Below are 17,835 nucleotides of genomic sequence, written 5' to 3'. Positions count from 1 at the left end.
CCACTTTGGGAGGCCAAGATGGGCGGATTACCTGAGGTCAGGAGTTTGAGACCAGCCTGGCCAACATGATGTAACCCCATCTCTACAAAAAATACAAAAACTAGCCAGGCGTGGTGGCGCGCGCCTGTAATCCCAGCTACTCAGGAGCCTGAGGCGTGAGAATCGCTTGAACCCAGGAGGCGGAGGTTGCAGTGAGCTGGGATCATGTCACTGCACTCCAGCCCTGGCTACTCTGTCTCTAAATAAATAGATACGTACAAATAAATTAATTAAAAGAATATAGGACCGCCCTCACACCTCCTGCCGGATGCAGTCAATCTGACAGTGTGCCTCATTCAGAGGGTGTTGCCTACATCCAGGGAGAGTATCAGTTTTTTTTTTTTTATTGAATGAATACCTGATTAAGTTAGTGACGCTGAGCCGGGGGAGGAGGAGCAGTCTGGCAGCCCAGAGCTGAACGGTTTCTGGCAGCTCATTCAATGTCCTTAATGTTCCGTTGGCTTTGTGCTGGGCCGCATGTGAGCCCCAGGAGAGGCTGCTGTAATTACTCAGCTTTTTTATTGAAAACAGCTGCAGGTCTCGAGTCATCCCATTGTCCGTCTTGCTGGTGATTGGAAACAACTCGGGGCCATCTTGGGCTCCACTACACTGCAGCCTCATTCTGAAGTCAGTGGAGGTAGAAAGTAGGCTTCCCACTTGCTGGGCTTTTCAAAATGAACCATTCATCTTTTGAGGGTCAGAACTCAGCCACCCATTCACCGAGTGTGAGTCATACCCCTAGTTTTAAAACAAACATTTATTGCAGAGAAAATTCTTATCTTGGCCGATGTGTACAGCTGATCTTGTCCTTCCTACGATTGGTTTAGGCTGGTTTCAACAAAATTGTTGTCTTTGTAAATACTCACCTCTTCCGGTAAATCCAGAGACTACCGAAGTGTTTCCTTGAGATTGAGCCTAAGACAATCTGTAATTAGTTTTGGATAATTGGATGTGAATGTTTAGAGGCCTTCCCATATAGCACATGTCTTTAACATCTCACACAGTATATTGTGCTTGTCCTTCCTGATCCAGGAAGTAACAGGAGTTAATAATCTCACGTGAGAAAGTATGTTAGAAATGGAATCTCTAGGGGCAGATTCTTTGCAGACACATTATTTTATGTCCCTCCATCACAAGCTCAGTTTTTCATCATCACATCCAAAATCTAGAAAACGATCCAGAAATCCTTTGCCTTTTAATAACCAGCTCGTAAGGAAGACAAACTGCAAGAGATCAACACAGGATAAGGACAGTAACCAACAAAGGGTGGACAACACCCTAGAAGCCCAAGGGGTTGTGAACTTCAGTCTATAAGCAGCATCGGAGTTTATGGTCTAATGAGGAAGACACATGAAAACAAGTATTGCAGCAGTCCGAAGTAGCTTTGCTGAGATTTTAGGAATGATTGCCTAAGGAAGTAGCAGTTAGTGGACCCACTGTATTAGTCAGGGTTCTCTAGACAGAGAGGGCTAGTAGGATAGATGTATATATGAAGGGGAGTTTATTAAGGAATATTGATTCAGACGATCACAAGGTCAAGTCCCACAATAGGCCACCTGCAAGCTGAGGAGCAAGGAAGCCAGTGGTTGACCAGTCTGAGTCCCAAAACCTTGAAAGTAGGGAAGCCGACAGCGCAGCCTTCAGCCTGTGGCCAAAGACCCAAGAGCCCTGGCCAACCACTAGTGTAGGTCCAAGAGTCCAAAACCTGAAGAACTTCAAGTCGGATGTTCGAGGGCAGGAAGCATCCAGCATGGGAGAAGGATGAAGGCTGGAAGACTCAGCCAGTCTAGTCCTTCTACGTTCTTCTGCCTGCTTTCATTCTAGCCTCGCTGGCAGCTGATTAGATTGTGCCCACCCCGATTGAGGGTGGGTCTTCCCCTCCCAGTCCACGACCCAAACGTTAATCTCCTTTGGCAACACCCTCACAGACACAACCAAGAATAATACTTTGCATCCTTCAATCCAATCGAGTTGACACTCAGTATTAACCATCACGCCCACCATGGTGAAGGCATTGGGGGGTGGCTGGTGTTAGCCTATTTGGAGCCTTGGGGGATAGTCGAGGAAACGGTTACTGAATGGTGTGTGGATGAGAATGATGGAGCAGGGTGCTAAGGAGGCACAGAGGAGAGGCAGAGGGTATGGGGTTGGAGTGGGGAGAGCCTTAAGGAGGTGACATGGAAGGAGAGACCTGAAAGATGGGTGAGGCCAGTGCTTCTGGAAGTGTGGTTCCTGGATCAGCAGCATCAGCAGCATCTGGGAACTCCAGGTGAATGTGATATGCACGCTCAAGTATAAGAACCACTGCATTAGAAAACAGGTGACGGTGCATTGCAAAGGAGCGGTGGCTGGTGTAGAAAGTACTCTAACAGAGCAGAGGGAACATATACCCAGAGGCCTGCGGCAGGCGTATTTGAGACTTGATCAGGACACAGCCACCCACACCCACTGGTTACGAATTATCTGTGGTTGCTTTCAGCCTGCAGAGGCAGAGCTGAGTAATTGCCACAGAAGTGTATGGCCCACAAAGCCACACATTTTTACGAGGTGGCCCATCACCAAGGTTTTCCAGCCCCTAATTTAGAGGGTGGAGCTGACATAACCTGGTGACAGAATCAGGGGAGAAGAGGCACACAGGGATACCGGCCAGCTTTCAGCCTTTCGTGAGCAATGACATGACAGAGCAATGACACTAAGATGCTGCTGCTTCACTTTTTACAGCTCACAATCCCCTTTGCGGATGTGAGAAAGGCCGTACAGCTTTAGAGGCTGAAGGATGCCCTGATGTCCAGTCCTGGAATACAGGCTAATGCCAGCAGGTGTCTCAGAGATCCTTGTAACTCCAAGCAGTTGAGGGAACGGGGCGCTGTGTCATTTCAAAACAGAAATGCAGTTTCTTCACAAACTTTTAAGATCATGACCTACTTATTTTTAACATTTTTGACTGGTGACAAAATATGCATAATATGAAATTTACCATCTTAATCATTTTTACATGTACAGTTAAGTGGCACATTATTGTTCAGCCATCACCACCGTCTCTCTCCAGAATGTTTCCATCATACCAAACTGAAATTCTGGATCTGTTAAACAACTCCCATTGCCCCCTCATCCCAGCTCCTGCTAACGCCTGTTCTACGCTCTCTCTGAATTTGACTATTCTAGATTCCTCTAGAAGGGGAATCATATGATATTGTTCTTTTATGTCTGGCTTCTTTCACTTAGCATAATGTTTGAAGGTTTATTAATGTCGTAGCATGTAACGCGGAATGTCATTCCTTTGTAAGGAGAGGGGGATGAATAATATCCCATCATATGGATATACCACATTTTTAAAGTTTATTCATCTGTTGATGATCATTGGGTTGTTAACACCTTTTGGCTCTTGTGCACAATGCTGCTATGAACATGGGTGTGGAATATCTGAGTCCCTGCTTTCAACGCTTTGCAGTAGATACCCAGACGTGGAATTGCTGAGTCATATGGTAATTCTATATTTAACATTTTGAGGAACTGCCAAAATGTTTTCCATGCAGCTGCATCATTTTACATTCCCACCAACGATGCATATAGGTTCTAGTTTCCCCATCTCCACCAACACTTGCTATTTGCCATTTTTCTTTTTTTTAAAAAAAAGAATATAATGCCCATCTTAATGAGTGTGAAGTGGTATCTCATTGTGAACATAGCATATAATTTTAAGTATGATTAAAGGAGGTTAGAACACAACTTTTGTGTTGGCAAAGTGGGGGAAAGGATCGGCTGCTGTAATTAAAATCACTGAGACAGACCGGGCTCAGTGGCCCCAGCCTATAATCCCAGCACTTTGGGAGGCCGAGGTGGTTGGATCACCTCAAGTCAGGAGTTCGACACCAGCCTGGCCAACATGGTGAAACTTCGTCTCTACTAAAAATAAAAATAAAAATAAATAGCTGGGTGTGGTGGCAGGCACCTGTAATCCCAACTGCTTGGGAGGCTGAGGCAGGAGAATTGCTTGAACCTGGGAGGTGAAGGTTGTAGTCAGTGGAAACTGCGCCCATTGCATACCAGCCTGTGTGACAGAGCGAGACTCCGTCTCAAAAAAAAAAAAAAAAAAATCACTGAGACATACTGCCAAGGACAGATGGAGTTAGGGGGCTTAAAGATTCTCTATACCAGCCAGGCACAGTGGCTCATGCCTGTAATCCCAGCACTTTGGGAGGCTGAGGCAGACAGATCAAGAGGTCAGGAGATTGAGACCACCCTGGCTAACACGGTAAAACCCCGTCTCTACTAAAAATACAAAAAAATTAGCCGGGCGTGGTGGCGGGTGCCTGTAGTCCTAGCTACTTGGGAGGCTGAGGCAGGAGAATGGCCTGAACCTGGGAGGTGGAGCTTGTAGTGAGCCAAGATCGCACCACTGCACTCCAGCCTGGGCAACAGAGCAAGACTCTGTCTCAAAAAAAAAATCCTCTATACCAGAGGTTCTCACCTCTGGCTGCACATTAGAATCCCCTGGTGTATCTCCTAAAATGCCAGTGGTGATCCCAACATCCAGGGATTCTTATTCATTTGGTCTGGGGTAGATCCGGACACAGGTGTTGGTTTTAAAAGCTGCCTGGGTGGGTCTGACGTGCCGTCAGCATTGATTTCTTATTCTGCAGGTGAAAGAGTATGGCCCTAGTACTAAGGCTGCAAGGGTTCTGGTCTCTCAGCCAGAGCTGCTGCTACTGATACACCATTATTCAACATGACCACAAACACAGTGAAACCAGTAGTGTCCCAGGTACATGTGCATCCTTCTCTAGATTCTGGAGGAAGTATGTCCCCAAAATCTGGAGAGCCAAGTGCGGGAGCCAACTCCTGCATTTGGTCTGTTGGGATGTTCAGTATTCAATGACCATGGTAGATTTCTAGTAAGTCAGTTTCACTCAGTGGGCTGAGGATATTAAGACACTGGAAGTTAACTGATGTGTTCCCCCCATTGCTCCAACACTTTGAACTCTGTACCCCCAAATTTGATCCACTCAGTACTTCTTACACGTGTGTGTCATTGGGTAGATTTCCACAAGCAGGCTTTCTCTGTGGCCTTTGGCCACGGTGACATTACACTGAGTAGTATATATCCCTGTTCCTTTCTGTACCACCCATCTGCCTGTTCCCCGGCCACAGTTTTGGGGTACACCAATTTAGATTAACCTAATTATTGTCTCACAAGGCATTCTTATCCCTGAACGCTGACGGATTTTATTTCAACGTTGTTATATTTTATTACTTGGCCTATTTAAGTGTGTGACCATCACTAGCTATAAGAAGGTGACCATCTACAAAGTTACAGAGAGCAGTGCCTGCAACACGAATTGCAAGTTCAGGGGGTTTCCCAGACCACCCTCTGTTTTGACAATTCAGTGAAAGGACTGAGAACTCACTGAAAGTTGTTCTACTCATGGTTTTAGTTATTACAGGAAAAGGATACATGTTAAACTTAGCCAGGGTAAGAGGCATATAGGGGAGGTCTGGAGGGATCCAGACATGGGGTTTCTGTTGCCCTCTCCCCATGAAGTCATGAACGGTGTTACCTGCTCCCAGCCATGATGTGTGACAGTACCCCTGGAGAATCGCCAACCAGGGAAGCTCACCTGAGCCTCAGCGTCTAGAGTTTTTATTGGAGCTCAATTGCTACTGTCCTCATGACTGACCTCTAATCCCTAGGCCCTCCTGGAGGTGAGGCAAGTATCTTACATTATTCATTCCTCTGAGGTTGGAACGTATACCTCATGGCCCAAAGCCCCCATCATAAATCACATTGTTACTCTATCCAGTGGCCAATCTCCCCAGGCAGATAAACATACTCCTTTGCGGCAGGACACTCCAGAAGCCTAGAGAGCACCTCCCTACAGGTGAGGGCAAAGACCAGACCTCAGTTTGGGTGAGGTTAAATTCTTCACGGCCGGGCACGGTAGCTTATGCCTGTAATCCCAGCACTTTGGGAGGCCGAGGCGGGCAGATCATGAGGTCAAGAGATCGAGACCATCCTGGCCAACATGGTGAAACCCGGTGTCACTAAAAATACAAAAATTAACTGGGCGTGGTGGTGTGTGCCTGTAATCCCAGCTACTCGGGAGGCTGAGGCAGGAGAATCGCTTGAACCCGGGAGGCAGAGGTTGCAGTGAGCCAAGATCGCGCCACTGCACTCCAGCCTGGCGAAGCAGTGAGACTCTATCTAAAAAGAAACAAAGTATTCACTACACACTAGTGAACCCACTACACAACCCAAGAACTAGAACCCATGTTTTCGTGTTAGGACTTTTTGTGTGTTGTTTCTGCCCTTTTTCAGCCATGTAATCTTAGGCAAGTGACTTACACTCTGAGCTTCAGTGTCCTTGTCTTTGAAATGGGGTGATCATATGCTGGTTGTCACTTATATGTAAGGCATTGCTGTAGCCTGCACAAAGTAAGCAAGTAAGCATGGTGACTTGTCCTGCCTGCTGTGCCTTAGGGAGTCTGGGTCTCAGGAGGTCTTGGGGTCTTTGCAGTCGAGAGCATTGAATTGTGCAGTGTCTCAGTGACTGAAACCACCATAGAAGGGAAGCCAATGTGTGACACCTGGAGGAACAGCTGGTTAGTTTATGAATTATCTGGAGGCGCTGGCTTTCCTTTCATTTGGACACACCAAGGACAATGAATCGTTTAAGACCCTCCCAGAGTACCTCAGTTCCCACGAGACCTTTTTCCTGACTTGATGGAGAGTTTTATGTTCTCTGTTGTAGACTGGGGCTGTCTAATGTGCTGGAAACCCAGCCCCCTGATGACTGGCAGGATCCAGCCTAGGCCTCCTGGAGCGGTTGCTGGCACTTTGCATCGTGTTGTGTGGTGAAGCTCGTGAGTGTGTGTGCGGGTAGACAGCTGGCAGCCTTCCCTGTGGGATGTGGAAGGAGGATTCTGCATTTCCCCACCATGCGTCTTGGGAATTACTCATCCAAAAAGTATTGTGGAAAAGCAGGCAGAGTGAAACACGGAGGCATTGCACTTAATCCTTCCCTGGAAATGCCACCCTTGAGTTTAGCGTCTGAGCTTTCTGTTGATTCTGCTTGTGTGTTGAATTGCCTTCCCTCTTTTTGGTGTGCACAAGGGCCTGCACATTGGGCACTTATAAATATTATCCCGTCTATCAAGTAAAGAAAAAAATGAACTCTCAAACACCCATCAATTCCTCTTTTTCTATCACAGGTGTGAGGAGAAAACAGATGTTTGAAAGAATTGATAGTTTGAGGGTGTTGTGTTGATTACATCATGGCCAGGAGAGATGAGCAACAGATAAGTGTGGATGATCACTGAGAATTCATGAGGAAATGTTTATTGAATTATAACTACGATGGCAACCATGTACTGAGTGTGTGTTATACTAGGCACTGTGTGCATTAATTCTTCCCCATTTTACAGGCAGAGATTACAACTTTACACATTGTTGAAATGAAATTTTTGCCTCGTTAAACTGGGGCACATGTATAATTGTGAGTAAAATTAAAATTATGTTGTTGTTGTTATTATTAGTAGTAGTAGTATTTTGAGATGTAGTCTTGCTCTGTCGCCCAGGCTGGAGTGCAGTGGTGCGATCTCGGCTCACTGCAACTTCTGCCTCCCAGGTTCAAGCAATTTTCCTGCCTTAGCCTCCCTGGTAGCTGGGACTACAGGCGCCCACCACCACGCCCAGCTCATTTTTTGTATTTTTAGTAGAGACAGGGTTTCACCGTGTTATCCAGGATGGTCTCGATCTCCTGACCTCACGATCCACCCGCCTCAGCCTCCCAAAATGCTGGGATTACAGGCATGAGCCACCGCACCCGGCCAAAATGATATTTTTAAAAATGGATAACAGGTGATTTGGGCTAAAGCCAAGGTTTGAACCTGTGCTCTACCTTACACCGTAGCCTTCTGTAACTACAATTCTGTGTGTCCTTAGTAGTAATAGTAGTAGTAGTAATATTATTGATCTATTATCATCGTTGTTAGTAATAATAATATTAATATGTATCTTGATATTCTGAATAGGACAGTGTATGTGAATGCTTCATGCATTGTGTAGTGAGATCTATCACAGTGGTTGTAAGAAACATTCAAGTGAGAGTCAAAGTGACAGGTTCTCATCCTCCTGGCCCCAGTTCTAACTGTGTTACCTTGGCCAATACTTTTCAGCTTCTTGCATCAGTCCCCGAAATAAGAGAATGAAGAGGGCCCACTTCCTCTCACTTTGAAACACGTTAGTCTGGACTGGGATGAGAACCGCTAACTCCAGGCAGTGTGGAAAGCGCCTGTGTAACTGTTCCCAGCGTTCAACCAGAGTGGTGGATAAACAGAAACGTGGGTGCCACCGGGTAGCTAACCTGGCCTGCACTCTGCTTTAAAGCAAAAAAGTATTTGCTTATGTATTGAATCAGGAAAGGTCTTGACAGAAAGGCATTTCCAGCTTTTCTTAAAAACTCCAACTCAACCTCTGTCAGACAATTCATTTGGGACCAGCTTGGATCCAGATGGTTATTTTTCCATCTTGAGCCTTTCCAGGAATTCCGGCACGGGCAGGCCGCCAGAGACACTGGCTACGCAGCCACTGTAGCGCGCTTTCCATGTGAGCCGGCTTCTAGGGATGGCCCAGCCCAGCTGTGGCCCCGCCCCTCCTCCTTCCTCTACCAGGCCAATCCTCCAGCACTCACAGACATGTGCCATGAGCCACTCAGGGGGACCCCAGCCACATGGCCGATGTCCTGATGTTTCCAGGGGTCGCAGAGCTCATGAACTGCACCCCCAGACTCTCACCTGCTCGCTAGGAATAGCAATGGCAGAAGCCAGGAATCTAAGAATTGATGAAGCCTGGCCCTCCATTATGTGGACAGGTAGTAGCAAATCACTCAGCCTCACTTAGGGATAAGGGAGACAGCAATTTAACCACATGCCAAGAAGACAAGGTCAGCAGAATGGCAGCCAGTGCAGCTGTGTGTCTTGAGGAATTCTTTCCAGCCTCCCCTTCAGGGCACTTAATCGAAGAACAACTCCACACTGGACGCAGAGCTGCCCAAGCCAGCGAGCACCCAAATAAGACTATTATTTTTGGTGGATTTAGATCTTTTAATCATTGCTTCAAGTATCATCGTATCCATTGCCAAAAAAATCTATAGATGCATGGAGCCAAAAAACACGACTATTTGTGGTGCTGATAATATTAGTAGTGGGGCCGCTTTTCTCCTGCCTTTCCTTGACCCCCTGTAATCCCAGCTGGCAGTGGTAGTGGCAGATTTCCCCCCAACCCACTACCCCCAGGAAAGTCTTGCCTCAAAGAAAAGGAAAATGTGGTATGTGCTGCTGGCTGCCACGGACTCAGGGGAGCCTGTGCCAGGCTGCAGGCTTGAACTTGCTTCTTGTGACACTAGAGGGAGAGAGCTTATTTCAAAAGCATGTTAGTGCTCTCAGTTCCTCACGTCCGACCTGTGCCAGAGGCTCCTTCTGCAGTCTCACCGCTCCTATAGCCTGGATCACAATTGGGTGGGTGGTCTTGAACTTGGCTGCGGGGCCTGAGGTCCCCTGCTTGCTTGCCTGGCAAGTACAAACATCCTGACCGCTCTTCCTTGGTCACTGATCAGTCTCTTCCTTACTGAATGTCTCACAAGCTGCAGTCCTTGATTAGTGTCAACATGGTGCAGAAGTCCCCTAGACATCTTTTCCCCTACTTATTCCTGTGCATTCCGTCCCTTTTCTACATGAAAAACAAATAGGCGTATTTGCTATGAGGCTGCCATCGCCATAGCCAGGATGTGAGCGTCAGCCGCATCACGGTTGGGTAGACCGAGAAAGTGATTTCCGGTGCCCGTTCTACCTCTGACTATGTGGCCTTGGGAAGGCCTCGGTGTCCTCATCTGGAAAATGAAGATAATAATACAAACCTCACGAATTTGTTGTGAAGAGTAAATGAGATATTTAAGTAAGGTTCTTGGCATGTATAATAATAAATGATCAATAAATGGAAGATAGTTGGAATAGTTTCTCAGGACTGCCATAATAAATTACCAAAACACGTGGTGGCTTAAAACAACAGAAAAGTATTCTGTCATACTCCTGGAGGCTTGAAGTCTAAAATTAACATGCTGGTGGGGCCATGCTCTCTTCAAAGGCTCTAGGGGAGAATCTTTCTTTGCTTCTTCCTGCTTCTAGTAGCTTCGGATGATCCTTGACTTGGGACTTCGTCATTCCAGGCTCTCTGCCTCTGCCTCCACATGGCCTTCACCTCTGTACATCTCACATCTTTCTCTGTCTTTCTCTTATAAGGACGTTTGACTGAATTGAAGGCCCACCTGGATCATCCAGCATGATCTCATTTCCAAATCCGTAATTATATCTGCAAAGACCCTTTTTCCAAATAAAGCCATTCCCAGGTTCTAAGTGGGCATAACTTTTAGGGATCTACCATTCAACCCACTGTCCTTGCTTATTCATGATAAAAATTAACATATATACATTTATCTACGTTTTATGTCCTTAGGCCCTCGTGTGCACTTCTTCTAGCTTGGATTATGAGCTTTCATTTCTTGCTTTTTCTCTTCTCACTCATCACACTTCTGTGAAGAGCAAGATCCCATCTCCCAGGGGTGCAGAGCCAAGAAGGGAAACTTGAGCGCGTTGGGGTGAGGCTCTCAGCATCTTCTGTAAAGTTGTGCCAGGTCCCAGCTCGCCTCTCTGGTGGTTTCTGGCCTGGATGTCCCTAGACAGGGCTTTCAGTCCCCTTCAGCAGCCTCCTCATTTTGGACCAAGAGCCTGCCCCATGAAACTCCATGCTAGATAGACATGGAAGAGAAGGTCAATAGTCAGTTTCCACTGAGGACACAGCAAGAAGAAACTGTGATAGTAGGCCGGGATGACAAGCCAGCCACCTTGACACAGAGTGGAATCACAGTCTCAGAATGTGCCTAATGGCAAAAAATGTAGAGTAAGTAGCTCCAACACCCAACCAGGGCAGGGACCCCTACCCCATATCCCTGAGTTTCTATCCTGACCCTTGGGGTGACCCAGAGATCCCTGACTCACGAGGCAGCCCAGTCCATGTTTAACAATTCTCATTGCTTCCTAATGCTGCAGCTTTTTCTGTCCTTCCTCGGGGCGCTCATTCCCAGTTGTCTCAGGTGTTACTCACCTGCTTGCCTCCAGACCTCTTGCGCAACTGATCCCTCCCCGCAGACATGCGCCATCCTTCCCACATGCCTTTACAGCAGGATTTCAACTGTGGCTTTACCTGTGCCATCTATGGTTGCAGTATTTATTCCTTTATTCTGAACATTGTTTTCTTTCTCTTTTCTTAGGGTTTTGCTTTGTCACCCAGACTGGGGTGCAGTGGAGCAATCATGGCTCACTGCAGCCTCAACCTCCTGGGCTCAAGCGATCCTCCTGCCTTAGCCACCTGAGTAGCTAGGACCCAAGATGCGAACCACCATGCCTAGCTAATTTTTTTAAATTTTTTTTTAGAGACAGGGTCTCGATATGTTGTCCAGGCTGGCCTCGAGCTCCTGGGCTCCCAAAGTGCTGGGATTACAGGTGTGAGCCACTGCACCCAGCCGGAACATTTTTAAATGAAGCTTATAATTACTACAACTTTTTAAGAACCCTACCAAACAGTTGTTCATATTGAGTGTATAGTCAGACAAAAACTTCCTGGGCTCTGTCATTGAAACCATTATTAAGCCAGATCTCTTCAACCCTGCTACTAGGCTAATTGAGCTGTTGAAACCAAGGGCAGGTATTTACATTTGTTCTCATTGATCTTAATTTTCCTGGTTCTGTACCATCACTTCCAGCTTCTTAAGATATATTTGAATCTTAATCACAACATTTATCCCTTCCAGCCTTCTGTTACTTCCAAATATGATAACCAAAACACTTTATTAGTGTTGAATAGAACAGAACTAAAAATAGAGTTCTGGCATACCATTTGCTTCACGCTGACATTGAACAATTGAGGTCCCCATCGTACATACTAGAAATGGAATGAGTGTTTGATGAATGAATGTGTGATCCACTTTGCAGGTATGCCTGTTCAGTCAACCATAAAGGCATCTAATTATAGCTATCATCCAACCCACCTTTCTCCATTCTGAATACTCCAAGCATGTCGGATTTGGACCTGTTTTTAATGCTCGGCCAAAATAAAGTGCCTTCTTCCAGCGCACCACACAGGCCTTCTAGTTTAGTGATGTAATAAAGCCGGACGGAGATTGGTGAGTCAGCACTTTGAGAATCCTTGTTGTGCCCAGGTCACCTCTGCCTTCACACCCAGGTATTCTGCCCTCTTCAGTGTTTGCATACATAGTTTTTCTAGTCCTGGCCCAAGCTCATCAGCCTGCTCTTCGTCTTCTTTAAAGCTGAAACTGTGTCCTGTTTGTCCATAGACATGCAGGCCAGGCAGCCATGGGTTCATTCAAACTGAGAAACACAGGATTGGGGTGTAGGCAAAGCAACCCATTTTCTTGCCCTAGGTTTGAGATGTATTTTTAGGACTTTATATATCAAATTCTAAGAGCATCTTCCATTCCGAGCAGTTACCTGCTATTTACTGGACTTGCAGTCAGTGAGCATATATTCCCCGCATCCCTAGCACAGAAGCGTCTCATTTTCCTATCACTTCTCAAGCAGTCTGAATCCATGGTAATAGCAAAAAATTTCTTGAAACTAAATTATAGCAAAGCTATAAGTGTGGAGCTTCCTTTGTTAAATTTCATTTTTCTTCCTGGGAATGATTGAGTTGTGTATAAAATTTATGGTAATAGACTTTTTAAAGTATATTTCTCTACAGTTGTTTAAAGAACCAGAAGAAAAGTGGCATTTGTCATTTACAGCTGTATTGGGTTTAGATGGCCCCAGAGGAACCAGTGGAGCATCACCTAAATATTAGCTGTTTATCTCCGAAGCCTCATCAACTCTGTGTTTACGTACAACACCTAGTTTGGTTTCCTGGTGCCTGCTCCATTAGGAAGAGGCTAGAGATATTTAATTTACTTAAGAGTTTAGCAGTAGAAAATTTAATCTCATAGATACTAGGATTTCTCAAACTTTACTGTGCATATGAATCATCTGGATATCTTGTTAAAATGCAGGTCTGGGTGGGGCCTGAGATTCTGCATTTCCAGCAAGCTTGCAGAGGATGCTGATGTCACCGGTCAGAGGACCACACTTCAACTAGCAAGGCCTTATACCACTGGGCTAAATTTAGAAATTATGATAGAGAGATAGATAGCGTAGCTCCAAAGTGGCTTAAGATGAGTGTATTCAGAACAGTGATTATCAGGCAAACCATAGGTAGCAAACTCTAAATACATTTGTCTTGATTCATCTATTAACTCCCCCTCCAATTTCCCTTTTCCAATAGTAATGTTTAAACAGTGCGATCTGTGTATGTGGCTCTCTGGTAACTTGGCATTGATATAATTGTGCATGGCCCCATGTTTGGAAGAAATCTTTTTGTTGTGGCAGGTGCTTCCAGAGATAAACTCCTCGGGGGCCCCTGGGAGGGCGATTCAGGACACAGAGGCCAGTTGTCTGCAACTGGAGACTCTAAGAGCAGAAATCCCACTTTCCATTTTTCTTTTTTCTTCTTTTCTTTTTCCCTCTTCCTTATTTTCCAGATCTACTTTTCCACCTTCATAAGTTACTTCTCTGTTCATTCGTCCCATAATCACCCAATAGACCAGGAATGTGGTGCCATCCTGGGGCGCCCTCTGGTGGTTCGTCGAAAATACAGCAAGACTCAATCTCTACCCTCGAGTTTCCCCTTATCAGTACTGAAAGCTTACGGGGGGCCCAGAGAAGGGACACGTACCTCAGCGTTAAGACAGCCCAGTCTGCTCCGTGCTGCACTGCTACATAGTCCTAAATGTAGGAGGAGGATGGGCGGAAATTTTTAACAGATTGGCCCCCGGTCGCTGCAGCTTCTGTCTTAATCATTGTGTCCTTGATTTCTCATTGACAGTCTCTGGAAAAGATGCTGTTTATCAATGGATAACTTTTCAGAAGAATAAATTTGGATTTGTGTGTTAAGGCCGATATGTCTTAGCAATCATTTAGCAGAAGACCAGCCCAGTGAGTCTTCAGGGCCTACTAAACCGATGTCTCTCAAATAAACAGTATAATTAAACCTGAGCACTACTGAGAACCAAGTCAACATTCTTTTTCAAATTTACGAAAGCTGGCTTCCCCAAGAAGTACCTTCAGAGGAGTTTTCTAGTTTTGTGTATTGTGCATTCAATTGTACAGGCAATGTTACATTTGCATTGCTAATAGACCCTTCCTGAATGTGTTTGACATTTTACTTGGCTTTGAAAGGACTTTTATGCCGCTGCTTTTTCTTCCCTAGTGCTGCCTTGGGCTAATTAACCTATTCCCTTACTGGCTGGGCCTACTATATGCAAATGTTCTCATTTTGCATTCTGACATATCACTCTTGCATGAATATCCCTCACGAAACCCTGTGGGGCTTTATTGGATCAGTGCTACAGGAGGGCCAGCAGGGGGCGCATGGACCGGTTCTCTCAGAGTAGGTCTCACGCATGAGTTTTCCTTTCCGGTTGGTATGGAAATGTGGGAGCGTTTTGGCATTCCCTTTCTTAAGAGTGATTCTTGAAATTTAAAAATAAAAGTTCATTATTAGTACTTATCAGACAGTCAAAAGGGGCAACTTTTTTGATGCTTTTGTAGTTTAATTTTATTCTGTCATTGTAATTGATTTGCAAGTATTGGGTGTAAATCATGTGCTGTGCTTTTTACAAGGGAAGGCTGTACAGAACACAGTTATTTGAGCCTTACAAAAACCCTAGGTTGGCGGGGCGCAGTGGCTCACGCCTGTAATCCCAGCACTTTGGGAGGTTGAGGCTGGTGAATCATTTGAGTTCAGGAGTTCGAGACCAGCCTGGCCAACATGGTAAAACTCCATTTCTACTAAAAATACAAAAATCAGCCAGGCATGGTGGCAGGTGCCTATAATCCCAGCTATTCAGGAGGCTGAGGCAGGAGAATCACTTGAACCCAGGAGGCGGAGGTTTCAGTGAGCTGAGATCACGCCACTGCACTCCAGCCCAGGTGACGGAGTGAGACTCCACTCCATCTCAAAAAAAAAAAAAAAACCCTAAGTGACATTACTCCTTCAACACTTCATTTCTTCAGCATAAGTGTTTTAGGTTTTTTTAACCTTATTTTTCATTTCCATCCTAGTCTTTAAGCTCCTCTCTTGTCATATGAGAAATTCTATTCTTACTGAAATGTCCTTTGATATTGAGACACCAAATTTCTAAACCTCTGCCTTCCTAGATATATGCTCACAAAACATTAAGGATTGAGAACTTTCTGTTGTGTCATTTGTCATTTCACTGTGATGTTCATTGATGATGCTGGAGCAAAACCAACAAGGGCCATTAAATCATTGCCCCTTCCAAGCCGGGCACAGTGGCTCACGCCTGTAATCCCAGCACTGGGAGGCTGAGGTGGGTGGATCACTTGAGGCCTGTTCAAGACCAGCCTGGCCAACATGGCAAAACCCCACCTCTACAAAAAGTACAAAAATTAGCCGGGTGTGGTGGCATGCACCTGTAGTCCCAGCTACTTGGGAGGCTGAGGTGGGAGGATCACTTGAGCCCAGGAGGCACAGGTTGCAGCGAGCCGAGATCACACCACTGCACTCCAGCCTGAGCAACAGAGCAAGACCTTGTCAAAAGAAAGAAAGAAAGAAAGAAAAAAGAACAAAATCACTGCCCCCTCCAAAAAAAATTACAAATTAGGAGGGCAGAGGAGAGAAAGGGGGTTGTGTTTCAATAGGGATTTCACTGTTGCTTCAGCATGGACAAGCATTGAATGCTGAAGGCTGCTACTTTATTGTGTTTGTTTTCAAATCAGATTATTGGCTAGACACAGTGGCTCACGCCTGGAATCCTAGCACTTTGGGAGGCCAAGGAAGGAGGATTTCTTGAGGCCAGGAGTTCAAGACTAGCCTGGTTAACATAGCAAAACCCCATCTCTCCAAAGAAATAAAGAAATAAAGAAAATCAGATCATTGAAAAGAGAGTCTGGATGTGAGATACCAAAACCCAAGAGCATAGAATTCCCAAAGCCCAATCCCACAGCTCTCAGGATCACAGCACGTGCGCTGTGCATACCTACAGCTGCTGCCTGTAGAAGCAATCACATCTGCTGCTTGCTAGCGTGGTTCATGTTAGTTCCACTGATGTTCGGCCTCTTGTCTGTTGGGTGTTGGTTTTCCCACACAGCAGCGATAACTCAAACTTCAGTGGTTAGTAAGTGACTGAGATACTTGTCCATAAGAACTGGCTTCAGGGTCACCGTTTGTATGTCCAGGTTTGAACACACTGATCTGATCTGTCTGAAAGAGGTGTTGTTTCTAGTGTTAATGGTGAGTTGTTCCTTTCCAAGGAGAAAGGGGACAGTGTGAAGGGGAACTTCAAAGTCAACTTGGAAAGGAAGAGAGATGGACAAACCAAGCATGTAACCCATTAAGAAAACTTTCAGTGCACTAGCCCTATTTTTGTATGGTATTTGGGTTTTTTAACCATAGTCAAATTCAGTTTTTAACAGTCTCGCTCTGTTATCATATTAGTGACTGTACTGGGAATACTTTTGAAACTTGCGGAGAACAGGATTCTTTCTGGCGGCCCCTGCTGTGTTAGCGTGTGTGTGTGTGTGTGTGTGTGTGTGTGTGTGTGTGTGTATCGGGGAGAGGAAATTGTAGGTCCAGTATGGACCCAGAGCTAAGGGGAATCTTGGAGAGTAGTGGCTCTGGCAGATGAGGATTCAGAAATCAAGTGCAAGGACTGTTCTGGACTTTCACTGCTAACCTGCTTTTTCTCAATGCCTGGCTCTGAGGGCAGGGTCCAGCTGGTGTCATGCTCTCCAAAGGCTTCATTTTATTTTCCAGCCAGGCGAAGGAGAGGTGAGAAATGGAACCAACGTTTCTGAAAAGGAAATTTAAGAACTGCATCATCTACCCTCTGAAAAGAAAAGGAGAAAAAAAACAAAGGAGAGAGGATATTGAGAACATCTTAGGGGAGTTGTTAACTCCATTAAAAAATGTGTGTGTTAGAATGTTCACTTGCCCAGTGTCTTCATAATCTTCCTTTGCGATGTGCAGCTGCCATGGCTAGTGTTTCTTTTGTTTTGTTTTGTTTTGGTTTGTTTTGGTTTTGGTTTGGTTTTGGAGACAGAGTCTCGCTCTTTTTGCCCAGGCTGGAGTACAATGGTGCAATCTCGGCTCACTGCAACCTCCGCCTCCTGGGTTCAAGCGATTCTCCTGCCTCAACCTCTCAAGTAGCTGGGACTATAGGCGTGTGCCAGCTACTATTACACCTGGCTAAAATTTTTTTTGTATTTTTAGTAGAGATGGGGTTTCACCATGTTTGCCAGGATGGTCTCAATCTCCTGACCTCGTGATCTGCCTGCCTTGGCCTCCCAAAGTGCTGGGTAGTGTTTTATCTGCTTCAGTGCTTGGGGTAGGATTGGGTTTGGGGAGTTCACACTGAGTCCAGGGCCTAGTCTTAATCTTGCCAAAGATGTTCTTTCCCCGGTGCTCATGTTCTGATATCCTTTCCCTCCTTCCCTTTCTCCTCCCTTTCCTTTTCCCTTTGTCACTGCCCTCTTCCCTTTCCCAGCATCCAGAGCTGCTGTTGGCGGATTGTACCCACGGGGAGATGATTCCTCATGAAGAGCCTGGATCCCCTACAGAAATCAAATGTGACTTTCCGTTTATCAGACTAAAATCAGAGCCAGCCAGACAGTGAA

At 45.7% G+C, this 17,835-nt stretch overlaps 1 protein-coding gene across 2 annotated transcripts in view; it reads left to right on the top strand.

The window, feature by feature from the left end:
• The window catches only part of LOC103222118 (uncharacterized), a 429,481-nt gene extending 411,647 nt beyond the window's left edge, over positions 1 to 17,834 (top strand). For both annotated transcript variants that reach the window (XM_038005580.2, XM_038005575.2), the window contains one exon: positions 17,706 to 17,834. In XM_038005580.2, coding sequence (XP_037861508.2) covers positions 17,745 to 17,834 — 90 coding nt within the window. In that variant the 5' untranslated portion in view covers positions 17,706 to 17,744. The remainder of the gene's footprint in view (positions 1 to 17,705) is intronic.
• The last annotated feature ends 1 nt before the right edge of the window (position 17,835 follows it).

This window comes from Chlorocebus sabaeus, chromosome 17 (genome assembly GCF_047675955.1).
Source record: "Chlorocebus sabaeus isolate Y175 chromosome 17, mChlSab1.0.hap1, whole genome shotgun sequence".
NCBI classification, from domain to species: domain Eukaryota; kingdom Metazoa; phylum Chordata; class Mammalia; order Primates; family Cercopithecidae; genus Chlorocebus; species Chlorocebus sabaeus.
This window is presented reverse-complemented; position numbering and strand designations above follow the sequence as displayed.